This window comes from Lupinus angustifolius, chromosome LG18, assembly GCF_001865875.1.
Source record: "Lupinus angustifolius cultivar Tanjil chromosome LG18, LupAngTanjil_v1.0, whole genome shotgun sequence".
Classification (NCBI taxonomy): domain Eukaryota; kingdom Viridiplantae; phylum Streptophyta; class Magnoliopsida; order Fabales; family Fabaceae; genus Lupinus; species Lupinus angustifolius.
Genome location: NC_032026.1, coordinates 16347621 through 16367572, shown reverse-complemented (window position 1 = coordinate 16367572; position 19952 = coordinate 16347621). Strand labels below are relative to the sequence as shown.

General features: G+C 34.2%; 3 protein-coding genes across 4 annotated transcripts in view; all 3 read left to right on the top strand.

The window, feature by feature from the left end:
• On the top strand, positions 1287-6779 carry LOC109332945 (cellulose synthase-like protein D3). The gene is made up of 5 exons (XM_019568120.1): positions 1287-1444; positions 2281-3180; positions 3826-4633; positions 4729-6514; positions 6548-6779. The coding sequence occupies exons 2-4, from the start codon at positions 2312-2314 to the stop codon at positions 6484-6486; spliced, it is 3435 nt and encodes a 1144-aa protein (XP_019423665.1). The 5' UTR covers positions 1287-1444; positions 2281-2311; the 3' UTR covers positions 6487-6514; positions 6548-6779.
• LOC109332844 (chalcone synthase-like) lies at positions 8328-9938 on the top strand. The gene is made up of 2 exons (XM_019567930.1): positions 8328-8526; positions 8850-9938. Exons 1-2 carry the CDS (start codon positions 8349-8351, stop codon positions 9839-9841), a joined length of 1170 nt encoding a protein of 389 aa, XP_019423475.1. The 5' UTR covers positions 8328-8348; the 3' UTR covers positions 9842-9938.
• The window catches only part of LOC109332842 (protein EXPORTIN 1A), a 12497-nt gene continuing 3519 nt past the window's right edge, over positions 10975-19952 (top strand). The window contains exons 1-22 of one of the 2 annotated variants that reach the window (XM_019567927.1): positions 10975-11208; positions 11389-11505; positions 12453-12545; positions 12662-12733; positions 13017-13124; positions 13197-13279; positions 13599-13737; positions 13816-13884; positions 13959-14036; positions 14184-14246; positions 14343-14387; positions 14801-14908; positions 15130-15231; positions 16267-16473; positions 16657-16716; positions 17081-17191; positions 17993-18090; positions 18171-18279; positions 19066-19131; positions 19235-19333; positions 19446-19526; positions 19660-19749. In XM_019567927.1, coding sequence (XP_019423472.1) covers positions 11110-11208; positions 11389-11505; positions 12453-12545; positions 12662-12733; positions 13017-13124; positions 13197-13279; positions 13599-13737; positions 13816-13884; positions 13959-14036; positions 14184-14246; positions 14343-14387; positions 14801-14908; positions 15130-15231; positions 16267-16473; positions 16657-16716; positions 17081-17191; positions 17993-18090; positions 18171-18279; positions 19066-19131; positions 19235-19333; positions 19446-19526; positions 19660-19749 — 2097 coding nt within the window. In that variant the 5' untranslated portion in view covers positions 10975-11109. The remainder of the gene's footprint in view (positions 11209-11388; positions 11506-12452; positions 12546-12661; positions 12734-13016; positions 13125-13196; positions 13280-13598; positions 13738-13815; positions 13885-13958; positions 14037-14183; positions 14247-14342; positions 14388-14800; positions 14909-15129; positions 15232-16266; positions 16474-16656; positions 16717-17080; positions 17192-17992; positions 18091-18170; positions 18280-19065; positions 19132-19234; positions 19334-19445; positions 19527-19659; positions 19750-19952) is intronic. The other variant, XM_019567925.1, reaches the window with a different exon arrangement.

The window sequence follows — 19952 nt, the reverse complement described above, 5'->3', positions numbered from 1 at the left end:
AAATAAAAGCAAAAACAATACCAGTTTTAAACTTTATACATTTCAATATCTATATTTTTATTTTAAATAGTTACCGTTTATTAACAAAATTATATTTTGTTAACTGTTATTGATCTTTTAATTCCAAAATATAAGCTGAAGGGTAAAATTATACTCTTAGAGTTTAGACACCATATTTTTATGCTATTATTTGCATTTTAAATCAATTGTGATTTTCGAATCTTAACTTTAAAAACAGCGTTTCATATTTTTAGGATTTCTATCTTTGACGAGTCCAAAACCTCTATATTTTTATATCAAATCTAATTTTGATTGATAAATTACTAATAATGATGAAAATCAAACTAACATAGAATTACTCTATTAGTTAGGTAAAGTTAGATTCCCATATACTATATATGTCCAAAAGTTGAAGTCAAATGATGTTAATTTTTAATTAAATGATCAATTAATATTCTATCAAAGACTAGGAAAAATATTGACAAAATATACAATTTCTCGTGGTACCTTTTGGGCTATGACTAAATCTCTCTCAATCTTAATAAAATCTTAAATTGGTACTATGTTTGAAAATTTTAAAATACCACTACATTAATTTTTATAGATATTTATTTAATGACACTTTAAGAATGTGGTTAAGGTAACACATTAATAAATTTCATCATTAACTCTTCACCAACCAAATATAGAAAGTAATGAAAGATTATTTCTCCTTTTAATTTACTCCACTCCAAATTTTTGTACCATGTTATAGAAAATATTTTGCCATCTCTCAACTCCTTTACTAAAATTTCTTCATCATCTTTTCTCATTTGAATCAAATAACAAATATTTCAGAGAGTTGGTTTTATAGTAAAAGTTGGAATTTTAAGAAGATCTAAGTTATTATCTATACTTTTATATTAAAATAATCATTTCACCATGGTGTAATTTGTGATTCCATATTCCACCCTCGTTATTTTCTTATTTCTACAAAAAAAACTATATAATATTATCTTCTTATTTTACCATTATTATATTCTTATTTTGAAAGTGTATTTAAAAAAGTTGAGTATTACATCAATCGAATAAATTAAACTGCAAAATACAAATATTTAACACAAAATACCATATTTGTCATTTATAACTTACAAACTACACATTACAAAAGATAGGAAATTGGATTGATAGACACGACATTCATTCTCAACACACTATAAAATAATAATGATAGCATATAACTAAAATGTAAAAGTTTGGAAAATAATTAATGAAGAAGGTTAATAATTAGAGATATAATAGAAAAAAGAGGAGTGATAGTGAGAAGTAGCATGTTCTGTCTGAATTATAAGTTGGAGAGAGTGTTGAAGATTGAAACCTCATTATTCTAACTTCACACTGTCTGAATTATAACTTCATACTTAGGGATCTGAAAAAAGCTCATTTTTTTTACATGAAAAAAGAGGTTAGCTTCTTCATTCACTTGCTCTATCACCCTTTTGTGAGATATGCATTTATAGTTGTTTTTCTTCTTCAAGTTACAAACTTTATCCGATACCTTTACTTGGGTTCATCGATTTCTGCTAAAAAAATCGTGGGACATAGGAATCCGGCAACATCTTTTCTTTTTTTGGAATTTTTTTTTTTGAATAATTATTTTGTGATTTTAGATTTTTTTTGTGGGTTGATTGAAGCTGTGAAGTTTAATCAACTGATTTGTTAATGTCATTGTAGTTTTCTTTTTATTTTTTTCGATGTTTGTGTTTTTGTTTAGATTAGAAGGATTGAACACCTTTTTCATCGAAATCTAGTCTTACTCTGAGCTAGTTAGCTCTTCAAGTTGATTTTTTTGTTAAAAAATTGTGAGAATGGAAAGAAAATTATGAGATCTTATGGTAAGGGTTTAACTTTAAGCAACAAAATGTTCATCATTTGAGTGCAAGCTTCTCTGTAGTTTAGGTTCAGGTGTGAATCTTATTTGTACATTCTTCAAAATTATACTGAGATCTAGTGCCCTTGTTTGTTTTATCTGAAAGATCTTGATTGTACAAGAATTCCAGATTATATTTTGACTATTACAATAATATGGCATTTTCCACACAAAAACTTTGACTTGTTTGGACTTGAATTATGTGTCTATATGAGGTACAAGGTGTAGTTTGCTTTGTTCCATCATAGCACTCAGATCCATTTTTTATGCTTGTTTTCAGACTTTCGGTTTTATGCTATAGGTTTGTTCTAGTGAATTGAATTTAATATGATGCTGATTAAGATCTTATTTGTGAAATTTCTGAATTTCAGGATATTTGATAATCAATTTTGGTTCTCAAATATGTCGTCAAAACCATTCAGGGCTAGTCGATCATCTTTATCAACAATGTCAGATGCATATGAAGGGCAAAAGCCTGCTGTACCTTCGAATGTAACATTTGCCCGAAGAACTTCCTCCGGTCACTATGTCAGTTACTCTAGGGATGATCTTGATAGCGAGCTAGGGAGTAATGACTACACGAGTTATACAGTGCATTTACCACCCACCCCTGATAACCAACCTATGGATCTATCTATCTCTCAGAAAGTTGAGGAGCAATATGTGTCGAATTCACTCTTCACAGGTGGATTCAACAGTGTTACTCGAGCGCATTTGATGGATAAGGTGATAGAATCTGAAGCAAACCATCCACAGATGGCTGGTGCAAAAGGATCTTCGTGTGCAATTCCTGGATGTGATTCCAAGGTGATGAGTGATGAACGTGGTGCGGATATTCTTCCTTGTGAGTGTGATTTTAAGATATGTAGAGATTGTTATATAGATGCAGTAAAAACGGGAGGTGGGATATGCCCGGGATGCAAGGATCCATATAAGAACACAGAACTAGATGAAGTTACTGTGGATGATGTGCATCCCCTTTCACTTCCTCCGTCAAGTGGAATGTCTAAAATGGAGAGGAGATTGTCTAGGATGAAGTCAAATAGTAAATCGGCTTTAGTGAGGAGCCAAACTGGAGACTTTGATCATAATAGGTGGCTTTTTGAAACAAAGGGTACCTATGGCTACGGCAATGCTTTATGGCCAAAGGAAGGAGGTTCTGGAAATGGAAAAGGGGAAGAAGTTGCTGAGCTAACTGAGTTTATGAACAGACCCTGGCGGCCCCTTACACGGAAGCTGAAGATACCTGCTGCTATTCTGAGCCCATATCGGTATAAAGCCTTCAGTCTTAATTACTTTATTTAAATAAAAAAGTTGTTGATAATAACACTACGAGCATTTTTTTTCATTTTTTAAAAATAATTTCTATTACCTAAAGCAATGCATTTTCCACTGTTCTGATCTGAATGGCCATTTGGCGTGATCATATTTCTGTCGTATTTGAATCAACATGTCATGATTGGTTCTTGTATATACACCCCATGCACATAAAAGATAATAGTTTATAATATGTTTGGTAGTTAATTTTGACAGAGTATCAAAGGTGGTTTACATGTGAGTATGACAATTTACTAGCATTATATTGATAGTTTCGTTCCCATTAAGGCCACAGCCACATGTAGCAACTTACCAACACTGATATAAGCTTATTCTGTAGTTCAAGCATTCCAACACATAAAGCATGGAAAACAAGGGAGTTATTTATGTATTGTGTGTTTGTGTGCTTTCGTCTTTTGTGGTTAAGTCTGGCTTTTAAAACTGAGGTTCTCTTAGAAAACTTGATTTCTCATGTGTTTATGAAATCTTCCCATAATTGTATCAGTATTCTACTCATGGATTTGAAAATTATTCTTCGCTGGGTCAATCATCTACATCAGCTGACAATTTCCTTCTTTCTCTTGCATCTGTTTTAACAGGCTTATTATTTTTATCCGTTTGGTTGTACTGGGGCTGTTCCTGACGTGGAGGGTCAAGCACAAAAATAGTGATGCAATCTGGCTATGGGGAATGTCTGTGGTTTGTGAGATCTGGTTTGCTTTTTCCTGGATTCTGGATCAACTTCCCAAACTGTGCCCAGTGAACCGTTCCACCGATCTTAATATTCTGAAGGAGAAATTTGAAACACCTACTCTTAGTAATCCTACTGGAAAGTCCGATCTTCCAGGCATAGATATCTTTGTCTCCACTGCTGATCCTGAGAAAGAACCACCTCTTGTCACCGCCAACACTATCTTGTCTATTTTAGCTGCTGATTACCCGGTTGAGAAACTGTCTTGCTATGTTTCTGACGATGGTGGTGCGCTTCTAACTTTTGAGGCAATGGCTGAAGCTGCCAGCTTTGCTAATGAGTGGGTTCCCTTCTGCCGTAAACATGATATAGAGCCGAGGAATCCTGAATCGTACTTCAACTTAAAGAGAGACCCTTATAAAAACAAAGTGAAGTCTGATTTTGTCAAGGATCGTAGACGGTTGAAGCGTGAGTATGACGAGTTCAAGGTCAGGATTAATAGTCTGCCCGACTCTATCCGTCGCCGGTCAGATGCCTATCATGCAAGAGAAGAAATAAAGGCCATGAAACTTCAGAGACAAACCAGGGAAGATGAACCAATAGAAACCCCAAAGATTCCTAAAGCAACATGGATGGCTGATGGAACTCATTGGCCAGGGACTTGGTTAAGTCCTACATCTGAGCACTCTAAGGGTGACCATGCTGGTATAATTCAGGTACTAAATAGGTTCCCATAGAGCTTTATTCAAGTGCCAAATTAGTTTGGAGATATGAGTCATGATGAATAATTTATTCTTCATGGATGATGCAGGTGATGTTGAAACCTCCCAGTGATGAACCTCTTCTCGGAGGTGCTGATGATGCAAAGCTTATCGACCTGACAGATATTGATATCCGTCTTCCCCTTCTTGTTTATGTTTCTCGAGAGAAGCGTCCAGGCTATGATCACAACAAAAAAGCGGGGGCCATGAATGCCTTGGTTCGTGCCTCTGCTATAATGTCAAATGGTCCTTTTATACTCAATCTTGACTGTGATCACTATATCTACAACTCGAAGGCAATGAGGGAAGGCATGTGCTTTATGATGGATCGTGGAGGTGACCGCCTATGTTATGTCCAGTTCCCACAGAGGTTTGAGGGGATTGATCCCTCTGATAGATATGCAAATCATAACACTGTCTTCTTTGACGTCAATATGCGAGCCCTTGATGGACTTCAAGGGCCAGTCTATGTGGGAACTGGTTGCCTCTTTAGACGGGTTGCGCTTTATGGTTTTGACCCTCCTCGCTCTAAAGAGCACCACTCAGGTTTCTGTTCTTGGTGTTTTGGTCGTAAGAAGCATGCATCATCAGCAAGCACCCCTGAAGAGAATCGAGCACTAAGGATGGGTGATGATGATGATGAAGAAGAAATGAATTTATCATCATTCCCTAAGAAGTTTGGAAACTCAACTTTCCTCATTGACTCAATCCCGGTGGCAGAGTTCCAAGGCCGACCACTTGCTGATCACCCTGCGGTGAAAAATGGACGTCCACCTGGTGCTCTCACCATACCCCGTGATCTTCTCGATGCATCAACCGTAGCAGAGGCTATCAGTGTCATCTCTTGTTGGTATGAAGACAAGACTGAGTGGGGGCAGCGTGTCGGATGGATCTATGGATCCGTCACTGAGGATGTGGTCACTGGATATAGGATGCACAATAGGGGATGGAAATCTGTTTACTGTGTGACGAAGCGTGATGCCTTCCGTGGAACTGCTCCTATCAATCTTACTGACAGGCTGCATCAGGTTCTTCGATGGGCTACTGGCTCGGTTGAAATATTTTTCTCTCGAAACAATGCTCTTCTGGCTAGCCCAAGAATGAAATTTCTTCAAAGAATTGCATACCTTAATGTTGGAATTTATCCCTTCACTTCCATCTTCCTTATTGTCTACTGCTTCCTTCCTGCACTGTCTCTCTTCTCTGGCCAGTTCATAGTTCAAACCCTCAGCGTGACGTTTCTCTCTTATCTCTTAGGCATCACAGTCACATTGTGCATGCTTGCAGTGCTTGAAATTAAGTGGTCTGGCATTGAGCTAGAAGAATGGTGGAGAAATGAGCAGTTTTGGTTGATCGGAGGCACTAGTGCTCATCTCGCGGCAGTGCTTCAAGGTTTGCTGAAAGTCGTAGCTGGTATCGAGATCTCGTTCACCTTGACCTCAAAATCTGGTGGCGACGACGTAGATGACGAGTTTGCCGATCTCTATATAGTAAAATGGACATCACTTATGATACCACCAATCACAATCATGATGGTGAACTTGATCGCAATAGCAGTCGGAGTTAGCAGAACAATATACAGTGTTATACCACAGTGGAGCCGGTTACTCGGTGGAGTGTTCTTCAGTTTTTGGGTATTGACTCATCTATATCCTTTTGCAAAAGGTTTGATGGGTAGAAGAGGAAGAACACCTACCATTGTTTTTGTATGGTCAGGCCTCATTGCAATTACAATCTCTCTTCTTTGGGTAGCAATTAATCCTCCTGCTGGTACTAACCAAATTGGTGGTTCATTCCAGTTCCCATGATCCTTTCTCTATGTTCTTCAATTTTAACATTATTGTTATTATTATTATTATTATTATTATTATTATTATTACAAGATTGGTGTTAATGAGATATCCTAGTAACTATGTCCATGGATTATATTATTCTTTCTCATATGAATATGTCACCAATTTTTGTAATTTGTTTCAAGAAAATTATGCTTCTTAATTTAACAACTTAATGGTACTAGTGAATGGAGTTAAATTATGTTGCCTATTGTATGTACTTGTCAATATTGTTTTAGAACTTGAATATAGTAATATGAGATTGTTTTTTCTAGCTGTCTACTCTATGAATGTATACATTCGTTGTCCCACAGTTTGTGCGACTCCATGTGCCATGTATTTGTAATTGGGCAGACAAAAATATATTCAAGTAAAAATTTAATTATTAAGTATTTTTCTGATCAATCACAAACTTATAACATATGAAATGACATAAACCGTGGGACATGTGGTCCCACTTTATACTCAATGTAGGTTTTATCATTGATTTGGCTCATCATTTCTTCTGTTATCTCCAAACCCACTTACCCAACAAAAGCCCAAATGAACACAGATTTGAAGAATTAGCTTTAGCGGGAAAAGTTGTGACGTTGTTAGACATCACACTTCACATTAGAAGATAGATTAAGGCAAAGATTGATCTAGTATTAGAGAGCATCTTTACTTAATTGAAATGGCTGACCCAAACTCTATGGCTTTATGAATTCAACGTTTTTGTTTCCTTTTTTTCAATCAAGTAATGACATGGCTTTCAAAAGATGAACATATATGCATACACTAAGTGAGAATAATGGTCGGAGAAAGAAGATTATCAAAATAATAAATATGAGTAATATCGGTTAGTGTTAACTTTTTGAGCTTAAAAAAGTCAAGCACTTAACTTTTAAAAGTTTGTGAAAAAAACAATTAATAAACGTGGACAATTAATACTTTCCATCTTGTAGTGACCACATGGGTCCAATTAGGGATGTCAATGGATTTGGATGTCAGTGTATACATATTAATAGAATGATACGATTTTAGTTTCGGAAAAATTCAAATAGATTGAATAATTATCTATATAATATATTAAAACAAATTCATTGATAGATGATTTAATTTATTCATTAAGTTTATATATGAATAATTTAAATATGAATTGAAAATTAATTTTTTATTCATGGAAATACAAATTCATACAACTAGTCCCTTAACTACTCATAAGTACAATACTTTGACTGATTAATATTCAATCCATTATTAAAATTGGTCTTGTTCTTGTTTTTTAATCCATTCTTAAAATTATTCATTATATCATATCAATTTAAATGAATTTGAATAGATTGAATAATTTTAACACATATAATTAAATTGTATGGATCGGTAATTGACACAGTCGATGGTAATACAAGAAATTATTTAAGGATTAATATAGCATTACGTTTGAAAAACACGATTTAAAGTATATCTTTCCCCACGTTTGGTAAATGAAAGTATTATTGGAAACATTCATGTCATAGACTCCTACGAAACCTGTCTTTGGTCAATCATAATGAAGTGAAAATTGATAAAGTCATAAAAATCTATTTTTTTTAATTGACGTAACATAACATAATTAACATGTTTTGATACAATAGATACCTGTTCATCATGTACATGGTATATTGGTGTTTGAGATTTGTATTGGGATTGGTAATTGGTCGGTAGTTGAATACCAGTACGTTTTGTTATTTACAATGCAAAGAAATTCTTCATAAGCCTGTCACAAATGTAGAGACATTCTTTATATCTGAGTGCAGTACTTTACTTACTACTCAAACTTGAACAATATCTTTTGTTTAGAAGAAGAAAAAGAAAAGATGGTGACTGTTTCTGAGATCCGTAAGGCACAAAGGGCAGAAGGTCCTGCTACAATCTTAGCCATTGGCACTGCTAATCCACCAAACTGTATTGAGCAAAGCACCTTTTCTGAATACTACTTTAGGGTTACAAATAGTGAACACATGCTTCAACTTAAAAACAAATTTCAACGCATATGTAAGTAACCCTTTTCATCATTTTATACTTCTTCTTAATTATGTAGTGAAGATTCAACTACCTACCATGTTTTTTCTTTTGGGTTATAAGATTGATATACTATACGGAACACAAGTTTACGATTGGTTTTCTTACTAACCACAACGAATGATACATGCAATGACACAATTTGTAGGACAACAAATATATTCTTATGTTTACCATATATGTCTGTTATGGTTATGGTTTGAAGTTTGATATTAGTTTGGACCATGAATGAAAATAATCAATATGGTTCGTATTGAATATTAGGCATTAATATCATTCTTCGTAACAAATTTCAGGTGACAAGACCATGATCAAGAAGAGATATACGTATCTAACTGAAGAGATATTGAAAGAGCACCCAAACATAGGTGCTTATATGGAACCTTCCTTCGATGCTAGGCAAGAAATAGTAACTGTAGAGGTACCAAAGCTAGGGAAAGAGGCAGCAACAAAGGCCATAGAAGAATGGGGCCAACCAAAGTCAAAGATTACCCATGTCATTTTTTGCACCACTAGTGGTATAGACATGCCTGGTGCTGATTACAAAATCACCAAACTCTTGGGTCTTTCCCCACATGTGAAGAGACACATGATGTACCAGACAGGTTGCTTTGGAGGTGGTGCGTCCATAAGATTGGCCAAAGAATTGGCTGAGAATAACAAAGATGCACGTGTGTTACTTGTTTGTTGTGAAGTCACTGCAATCATATTCCGTGGCCCAGCTGAGAATGACTTGAATTGTCTTGTTGGTCAAGCATTGTTCGGAGATGGAGCAGCTGCACTAATTATTGGATCTGACCCTATACCCGAAGTTGAGAAACCTATATTTGAGTTAGTTTGGACTTCACAAACAATTGCTACAGATAGTGATGGTGCAATTTTTGGTCGCCTTAGTGAAGTTGGACTAACATCTCATGTCATTAAGGATGTTCCTATGATTGTCTCAAAGAATGTTACTGAGACAGTGACTCAAGCCTTGAAACCATTAAACATTGATGACCTTAACTCAATCTTTTGGATTGCTCATCCTGGTGGTCGTGCAATTCTAGACCAAGTTGAAGCCAAGTTGGAACTAAAACCTGAAAAGTTGAGAGCCACTAGACATGTATTAAGTGAATATGGTAACATGTCAAGTGTATGTGTGTTATTTATATTGGATGAGATGAGAAGAAAGTCAAAAGAAGATGGACTTAAAACTACAGGTGAAGGATTTGATTGGGGTGTTCTTCTCAGCTTTGGACCTGGAATCACTATTGAAACTATTCTTTTACATAGTGTTGCTATTTGAAGACCTCAAAAATGAGAACAAAATAAATGAGTTTCTTTATAGTTGAAACTCCTAATCAATTTCTTTATCTATGTTCTTCTTAAGATTATTATAATAAATGTATTGCATGAGTTTATACCCATTAAGAATAAGAACCAAAATGATTATAGGCTATAGTTACAGTGGCAATTATACTGTTTTGCTAAAATTAAGTATAGAGAATTATATTATTCATTTAAGAGTTTAAAATCTGTGCACTGACAATGTAAAACTTTTTACACTATTGATTTGTTACTTTTGTTTGAGAATCAATGGTAATTAGCAAATTAATGATGAATTAATAGTGTAAAAAAACACTTACAATCAATATATACATATTAAATCCTTCATTTAATTTAATGTTTCAAAATAAGATATTTTTTTTTATGGTTATAAGTATGTGTATTTGGATAACATTAGGCCCTTGTTTTCTTCTTCATTATGATCTTCTTCTGGTGAATAATACACCACAACTCCTTCTTTTCCTTATAAATAATATTGTGCTTTCATTTTTTTATATGAATGCATTGGGGTTATTCATTAATGAATTTAATATGTATACATAACGGTGTAAATGTTTTTCACACTATCAATAAATCATATACAATTAATTTATTAATTATTATTAACTCTAAAATAAAAGTAACATAAATCACACGAAAATATATAGAAAATATGATTATAGGTTTGCATCATGCCTCTATCTAAATACAATCTCATAACCCTCCACTAAATTCTCAACAACCTCCCAACAAAAAGTAGAAAATATGCACAAAAACATTATAAAAAGTGTTTTATAATAAATAAATAAAAGAAAACATTAATTTCTTAGGTGTTTTGAAATAGATTGATTCATTTTGTGTATGTGAAAAGATTATATTAGAATGAGACCCACAAAGATGATTTTAAGGGCTTGAATAAAATAAAGTTCAGTATTCATATAAAAATTAAAGAAAAATGAAAACATTTATTCTATTTTTTTTGTTTATATGAAAAACAAAAAAGATAAATTTATTAAGCGAATGTTTTTTATATTAAAAAAAAGAAAAGTCAGCTTGAAATCGAAGCTGTTATCTGTGAGTATAAAAAGGAGGAGACAAAGTCTAAAACTGTTCTCTTTCTCTTTCTCTTTCTCTTTAGAATCTGTAGAATCAAATCAATTATTCGAATCTCTCGTTCCCTCTTTTTTTCGTGATTCACTCTTCAAATTTGTAATACTCTCTGTTCTAGGGTTTATCACTCTGTTGAATATGGCGGCAGAGAAGCTCAGAGATTTGACTCAACCAATTGATGTTCCGTTACTCGATGCTACTGTCTCTGCCTTCTATGGCACCGGATCTAAGGAACAGGTCTCTTTCTACTCTTCTCCTTTACTCACCATTTTCTCTTTCACTTTCCAATCATTACGTTTTCTTTCATACATTATCAATCATGTACAAAAGGTGCTGATATTTGTGCTTATATTCTCCTTTAGCTTTTCGATTCTAGTAATTTACTATTAACAGTTTTATATGTTTCTAATCATGCAGAGATCCGCGGCTGATCAGATTTTGCGAGAATTGCAAAACAATCCTGATATGTGGCTTCAAGTCATGCATATTTTACAAAACACTCAAAACCTCAACACTAAGTTTTTCGCCTTGCAGGTCCGTTTTTTGTTCGATGAATAGTTTTGTGGAGGAGTAAATATATAATGTCAATGTTTTGTTGGTATATAAAGCTCTTTAATCATGACCTAAAAATTTAATGCAACTTTCGGATTGTACCGTTTCATCAATGAGTAGTGATAAATGCTAAGAAAAAGGTTTTGGCAAATGGTTTTCACCATTTGCAACCTTTATTGACATTAAAGCCAAAAACGGAATTCACTATGCTTAGTTTACAAAGCACACTCATTCATTGTGCCTAATATCTTTTAAGAGTGGCATACTTTTTCTACACTTCTAACTCGAGGAATGGGCACATATATGAGAATCCTAAAGTTGCATTTCATCCCTATGATCATGATATTGTAATATTGTCTAGAATATGGATTTGACCGCTCCATTCCGGTAAAAGACTAGGGTTTCAACCACAACTTCATAACTATTGCTAGATAACTATCAATCTTATGTATAGCAAATAAGAACCTTAATATTTACCTTTGTTTTATAAAAAAATATGATTCAGAAGCTATTTATTGGCAATTTAGCATTAATTAGAAACTATACAAAAGATAATGATGTTTGGCATGGGTCATGGTATATGTGTTCACTTAAAAGGATGATTAGTTAGGTGTTTTAGTTGCAATTATGTGAGATTTGAGTAAGTACTTGCTGCCAAAGTTGCATTGCGAATGGACTTGATTATACTGTATGTGCTCTGAAATCTTAACTTGCATTGTTTTGTACTTGTGTTTAATAAAACTATTGACTCATTTAGTTGTGGTGTATTATGGTTTCTTTTCTATGTTCTGTGGTTAGTTTTTCATTTTGATCTCTGCATCTTACTACCTTTCAGTGTAGTAACTTTGGAAGCAGCAATTATTAGGTATCTTAATCTTATTTTTAGCTGCCTTTCTTAGAATTTGTTTTCTCCATGCTTGTATATACAGGTTCTAGAAGGCGTAATTAAATATAAATGGAATGCATTACCCACTGAACAACGAGACGGGATGAAAAATTTCATCTCCGATGTTATTGTACAGGTATCTGCCACATTTAGAGAAACCAGAAACGGGTCTAGTCAGACTCACCATGTTGTTTTCTCAATGATATTAGCCTTTTTTTATCCTTTATCTCATTATTGACTTTTCTTGCACAGCTCTCTAGCAACGAGGCCTCATTTCGAACTGAACGATTGTATGTCAACAAACTCAATATTATATTAGTTCAGGTAAAAAATACCACTGCACTTCCCTAACATTACTTTATTCTACTATCCTGGTTATGCTCAACCAGTTATTCGGTGCATATGTTTTATTTATCATGATGAAAGGATATCTTTTTCACAGTTTTCTTTGCTTCTCCTTTTGGAGATGTTGATTTTTTTTGTACTTACTTTTTTATAAATCTGGATTTGCTAGCTTCATTGCATTCTTTTAATATTTTGATATCTATGTATGAAATTTGTGCTAAGATAAAACATGTGTATAATAGTGAATATTTTGTATATGCAGATTTTGAAGCATGAGTGGCCGGCAAGATGGCGAAGCTTTATTCCCGACCTCGTTTCTGCAGCTAAAGCTAGTGAATCAATTTGCGAGAATTGTATGGCTATATTGAAAGTAAGTTTATCCTACTTTCTGTAAGACATTTTTTCTTTTACAATGAGTAACATTAAAAAAATGTTATGTCAGCTCTTGAGTGAGGAGGTTTTTGATTTTTCAAGAGGAGAGATGACTCAACAGAAGATAAAGGAGCTTAAACAATCATTGAATAGGTAAAAGTTGATGGCTTTGTTTATATAGAAATTTCATCCATCATGTTATTGTTTGATGCTATTTCACCCCTCTTATTTTTAACTTGGAGATTTGGCAATGTTTTGAATTTTAACTATTGGTTCCATAGTGATAGATTAGTAATGTAGCTTTTTTATAGCTGAAAGTTTGAGAAAGATATCCTAGTGTTCAATATATTAGTTTTTGATTCTCTTACTGGTCTTGGTCTTGCTTGTTGTAGCTAGTTAGGTGTTCCATTATTTAATTTTACTTTCTATGGACTGCCTATATATTGCTAAGGTTATATTTGGTTGTTTGCAGTGAATTTCAGCTCATACACGAGTTATGCTTATATGTGTTATCAGCGTCCCAACGGACCGAGCTCATACGTGCAACACTTTCTACATTGCATGCCTTCCTAACATGGATTCCCTTGGGTTATATATTTGAATCACCATTGGTAGGTGCACTTTTTCTGCTTAGATAATACTGCCATGTAGTAGTGCTGACAATCTTGTGGTTTTTGTGTACATTACAGCTTGAGACACTACTGAAGTTTTTCCCACTTCCAGCATATCGTAACCTGACCTTGCAATGTTTAACTGAGGTATTTTCAATCTTCCAAGTGTATATGATTTTAGCTGAAATTTCCAGTTCATTATTCATTTTTTTTGTCCACAGGTGGCAGCCCTTCAATTTGGGAATTTCTATGATGCACAATATGTTAAGATGTATAACATATTCATGGTTCAGTTGCAGGTGTGTTTGGATAGCTTTACATTCTGTTCCACATACTGCTTTTTGTATTTTTCTTTTTAATTTGTCGTACTCTTTGTCCATCCTGTTCTTCTATGAAATGTTACAGTTTCTGTGGCTGATTTTGGGGTGGTGTTATGTTTATTGCAGAGCATACTCCCACCTACTACAAATATACCTGAGGCATATGCAAATGGTTCAAATGAGGAACAAGTTAGTCTTTGTATTTTGCTGAAAACTGGGGGCCTGATTTAATAAATTACTTGTGAAGTCTGTCTGACAAAGCCTTTGTTTTTCTATTGTGTACAGGCCTTTATACAGAATTTGGCACTGTTCTTCACCTCATTTTACAAGGCAGGGTTTCCTTTCTCCGTTTTATGTTTATTTGTGATTTATGATAGAACATTATAAAATTGTTCGATCCATGTAGCCTATCCCTCCTAGTGGGACTAAGGCTTAGTTATTGTATGTTTATTTGTGATTTTATATTAAAAGTATATTATCATTTAACATAATGGAACTGGATGGAAGAACTCGGCCTTGCTTATATTGACTTTTCATGCATCATGGACCACATCATGCATGTGGCATATTTGAGAAGAGATCCACTTTTCCTTGACCTAGATTGTAGTTTCTAAATTTCCTTTTTTTATATCTATGTAGCACCTCTTCCTCCTCTCGTTTCTCCCATTATTGTTTTGCTTGATGGGTCTTTGGGTCTTTGTTAACAGTACTACTGGTATGATGGTACCTCTCTGTTTATGCAGGTTCATATTCGAATCCTGGAATCTACTCAAGAGAATATATCATCTATTCTATTGGGTCTTGAGTATCTTATCAACATCTCATATGTGGATGATACCGAGGTTTTCAAGGTATGATGATGTAGACATATGTTTCTTTTCTCTGCATTTATCTTCTGTTATGAATTATCTAGCTTAGGTGTTCATTCTTGGGCTTTCCTAATAGACGCCTCTTCCGCCCAGTGTCCTTGACAATATGTTTGTTAGCCTGCATGTGTATAAGTATGGTTGTCTCTTCCTCTTGTTCTGAATGTGTAAGATTTATACTGTACTTGATTTGTCAAAAATACCAGGTCTGTCTAGATTACTGGAATGTGTTGGTTTCAGAATTGTTTGATCCACACCGCAGCTTGGAGAATCCTGCAACAGCTGCTGGACATATGGTAGGACTCCAGGTGCTGTTTCCTTAAAGATGTACTCATAACCTTACTCTTTGGTTGTCTAAATCAAGCATGTCATATTTCCTTTCCCCCACTAAAACACTTTTGTGTAGCGAGCTATGATACCTTGGTATTGCTATGAATCCTGATGTCTGAGCTTTTATAACATTACTTGTAACTCAGTAGTCAGTACCTATTTCTACCATTATTTTTCCATACTGCACCTTTTGTACTCATGTTCCTGAAATGTCTTTAATATACTAGCATATTTGTTAATGAATTAAGAGGGTGAGCTTTAGCACAATGGTAAAGTTGTTTGCCTTGTGACTTGGAGGTCATAAGTTCACATCTTGGAAACACCTCTGTGCTTGTGAGCGAAGGTTGCGTACATGAGTGGACCTACCCTCCCTAGACCTCAATAGGTGGGAGCCTTGTGTACTGATCCGCCCCTTAGCATATTTGTTAATGAATTAATAAAAGATGAGATTGTAAATGTGCTTTTCTTCCAAAAATGTTGGCATGAGGGATTGAGCACATGACCTCTAACTGTAAATGTATGTACACAGTTAATTTAAATAAAATGAACTTAGTCGTGAGCTCGTGATAGCTATGGGCTTTCTCTCTCATTTTTCCTCATTTTATTCTCATGCTCTTTCTCTTTCCTTAGGGTGCTCCTACCACTACTCTTCATATACTGAGAAGGGTCCAGTTTTAAGTCTGTGATGTGTGTTGTATGATAGAGTTTGGAACTTTTGATCAACAGTTCTTTAATAAAAAACTATTATTATGGGGTAAACATTGTTGAAAATGTTCTTCAGTCATTAAGTACAAATATAATATGAACTCAAATGGTCCCATTTTTAAAATATAATTTGTAGTAGCTTCACTACATGTTTTGCATTATTTTATTTGCCCTGAATAGAAACATTTTAATCTGTGTATCTGTCAAGCATTTCTGATGGATATATTTATCTTTCTTAGAATGATTCCTGACTTCCTGTGTACATTGCATAAAAATGATATGGGTTACTTTATCAATGTCATATGCAGGTGCCGGTGATGATTCCTGGTATGGTTGATGGCCTTGGTTCAGAGCTACTTCAGCGCCGACAGCTTTACACGGGTCCCATGTCAAAGTTGAGAACACTTATGATCTCTCGTATGGCTAAACCAGAAGAGGTTCTCATTGTTGAAGATGAAAATGGGAATATTGTCCGTGAAACCTTGAAGGACAATGATGTTCTTGTTCAATATAAGGTAATAAGGTGAAATCTGGCTTGTACAAGAGTTTTGTGTATATGCGAATGGAAAAAAAACTGTCTTACAAGTTATTTTCCTCTTAATATTGTATTTTAAGTAGATTGTTTATTCAAAATATTAAGTTTGACAGATTTTCATGACTGCATTCCGGGGTTAACTGAAGTTCATTCAATTATACAGATTATGAGGGAGACTCTTATTTACTTGTCGCATCTTGACCACGATGACACTGAAAAGCAGGTATGTTAAGCTGGAAGCAACAATCATTTTCTAGTTTTCAAGGGAAATAAATTATTCTGCTGCTTCTTGTCCATTTTTAATTTTATTATTGGAAAGGTTATATTGTTTCAAGTACGAACCAGATTTATTTTCATACAATGGTAAAATCAGGATATCAATATATGTTAGGTATCTCATGAAAGATAAGATTGATAAACTTAATTCCATTTGAATAAACTAAAGATATATCAATGTTTTATAAATATGTTGTTTTCATTTAGAATGATATTGTATAAATATAGTGTGCTCTGTTAGAGTTCCATTGCATTTTGTACCTATTTTTCTGTCATCTTAATGCAGTGGATTCCTTTACTGTAATATGCAGATGCTGAGGAAATTAAGTAAGCAACTTTGTGGTGAGGATTGGGCATGGAATAATTTGAACACACTGTGCTGGGCGATAGGATCTATATCCGGTTCCATGATGGAAGACCAGGTACTCTGAACTTCATTGCTCGGGTTTAAATATTGTAGTATATTATTGTCCAATAGTTATTGTTCTGAAAACTCTCATTTTCATTAGTTATATTAGATTGTTGGTTGATCAAAATATTGTAAGGAGTTATAACTACCCATCCATTAGCCTTTTTCCAGCTCCACTTATGTAGTATTAGTGGTATGAATGGCAACAATGTTTTGATATTAATCCAAGTCCAGAACAGGTATCATTTGTTTTGTTAGAGTTTGACAAAAAGCCGTCTTCCCAATTCCACCCTTCATTGCCCAAAAAATGTTGTTGGTTATGCACAAGTAGTCTGACTCAACTTGGTTCTATAGAGTTTGCAATTTAACCAATTCCTCCAAGGTTTTTAAGTTTATGAACTTGGTTCAATCAATTAGTTCTTGAGTTTACATTATTGATAAAAAAATTGGTTTTGGAAATTGAGGTATTTCTGTTATTATGGCGTCCTATTAGCTTTAGGGTGGTCTTTCTAGCTTCTACTGACAATTGGGTTGACTTGTCAGCCTTGAGTCAAAAAGGACCAAGGTGTTCTTTGAGTTGCATCAGTCATCTTAATTATTTCATCTTTTAACATTGACTCTGAAGTCTGTGCAGCTCTTTTGAACTCTCTCTGTTTGCACAACTAATGTTTGTTTGTCTTTTCTAGGATTGATGCTATAACATCATTTCCCAACTGATTAAATTTGTTTACTATCTATGTGTTTATGTGGCACTCTTTTGTTAGCTGCGATCTTTTTCTCGTCATTTATAGCTCAACTCTTGGTTTTGTGGCAGGAAAACAGATTTTTGGTTATGGTAATTCGTGATTTGTTAAATCTATGTGAAATCACCAAGGGAAAAGATAACAAAGCTGTTATAGCAAGTAATATCATGTAAGGGTTGTTTATGTATTTCTTAGCTCCATGTTAAATGTTGCTTTTTTTGTTGTTGAATATAATTGTTTCTGTGACAGGTATGTTGTTGGGCAGTATCCACGGTTTTTAAGAGCTCATTGGAAGTTTCTAAAAACTGTTGTGAATAAGTTGTTTGAGTTTATGCACGAGACACATCCCGGAGTTCAGGTTTTTTTCCCCTGTGAATTTTTCTGTCAGTTTCTACACATCTTTTGTTTCTAATGACATGCACATAACTTGTTAAACAAATATAGGTGGTGGTTTAATTTCTCTTACTGAAGGTTTGTATGTGTCTAACAATTCAAAGTTGAGTAGTGTAAAACTATGCTACTTAAATATTACATGATTACCAAAGGCATGGTTTACCATATAAAGACAACATAACACAACTGTGCCATTTGATCCATGAAGTCTGCCCCATCTAATGGAAAAAAAACTGAACAGCCTTTTTTATCGTGGTTGCTTCAGCTTAAGAATGATTCTGCTACATTTTATATTTTTCTTTTGTCTATTAAAAATGTTTATGCTTTTTATTTATTTATATTTTATTGCACATATGCCTCACAAGTTTCAACCATTTATTCTTACAGATAAAATACTTTTGATACAATACCTCATTTTCCTCACTGTATTATTTTATAAATATGCTACAAAATATAACTCAGCCCTTTAGTTATCCCCCCTAGTCATTAATTCTCTTTTCTTTTTATAAATTGATTATATATGCTGTGTGTAGATATCTTGCCTTTTGGCGTTGTACTGTGTTGGAGCATTTTAATGTATATATCTTGTCGTACTTGTGATTTTATTTCATCCACTTTGCTCTATTTTTTTACTAAAATTCAAATGGTGAAACATTCTTTGATGATCCAAACAACTTTTACCTACCTGTACAATATATTTGCTGTTGGAAATGCTTTCATATTAATATTGTTCTTGTTTAATGAATTTCAGGATATGGCCTGTGACACATTTCTGAAAATAGTCCAGAAGTGCAGACGTAAATTTGTAATCACCCAGGTAAGATGGGCCACTATCCCTCTTCATACATCCTTCCAAAAAACAGTTTGGTGTGTCTCAGATCTTCCATCAAATACATAACAATAACTGATCATGATTTCAGGTTGGGGAAAATGAACCATTTGTATCTGAACTGCTATCCGGCCTTTCAACTACAATTGCAGATCTCGAACCCCATCAAATTCATGCATTCTATGAATCTGTATCGATTTTTATATCTCTTTGATCTTTAGTTCATTGACTATATTTTTTGTCCTATGTTATATTTTCATATTTGTCTGTGCCTGCGATTAAGTGTTATTATCCTATTGTAGGTTGGTAACATGGTTCAGGCAGAGTCTGATGCGCAAAAGAGAGATGAATATCTTCAGCGGTTGATGGGGCTCCCAAATCAGGTTCTTTGCTTGTTTCAATCTTTGAGAAGCCATGATATTTGTTAAATCTCTTTCATGGTATCTTCATGGATTAATCTCATTATTTTTTGGAGCAAAGCGGTACAATGTTAGAAAATTTGCTTGTTTGCTTCAGAAATGGCTGGAAATTATAGGCCAGGCACGCCAGAATGTTGATTTTTTGAAGGAACAAGATGTTATCCGAGTTGTGCTTAATATATTGCAGGTATAGCTTATAGGCATTCATTAATTTTTTAGCATGTGCTATAAGTATTTTGGTCGGCATGCTTGGGAGGCCACTTGAAGTAACTAAACATTCTTTTTGGCATCTTTATTTAGTTCTTCAATAATTTGTAGTTTGATCATCATACACAATATTCCAAATTTTCTCTTTTTTTCGTGCAATTGTTACGATCTGTAATCAATTCC

What these genes read in the sequence shown, in the direction of transcription:
- LOC109332945 (XM_019568120.1), top strand. Translation starts at nt 2,312, where the DNA reads ATGTCGTCAAAACCATTCAGGGCTAGTCGATCATCTTTATCAACAATG. An exon ending in GCTATTCTGAGCCCATATCG is followed by an intron (nt 3,181 to 3,825) that starts GTATAAAGCCTT and finishes CTGTTTTAACAG; the next exon opens with GCTTATTATTTTTATCCGTT. An exon ending in ACCATGCTGGTATAATTCAG is followed by an intron (nt 4,634 to 4,728) that starts GTACTAAATAGG and finishes TGGATGATGCAG; the next exon opens with GTGATGTTGAAACCTCCCAG.
- LOC109332844 (XM_019567930.1), top strand. Translation starts at nt 8,349, where the DNA reads ATGGTGACTGTTTCTGAGATCCGTAAGGCACAAAGGGCAGAAGGTCCT. An exon ending in AAACAAATTTCAACGCATAT is followed by an intron (nt 8,527 to 8,849) that starts GTAAGTAACCCT and finishes AACAAATTTCAG; the next exon opens with GTGACAAGACCATGATCAAG.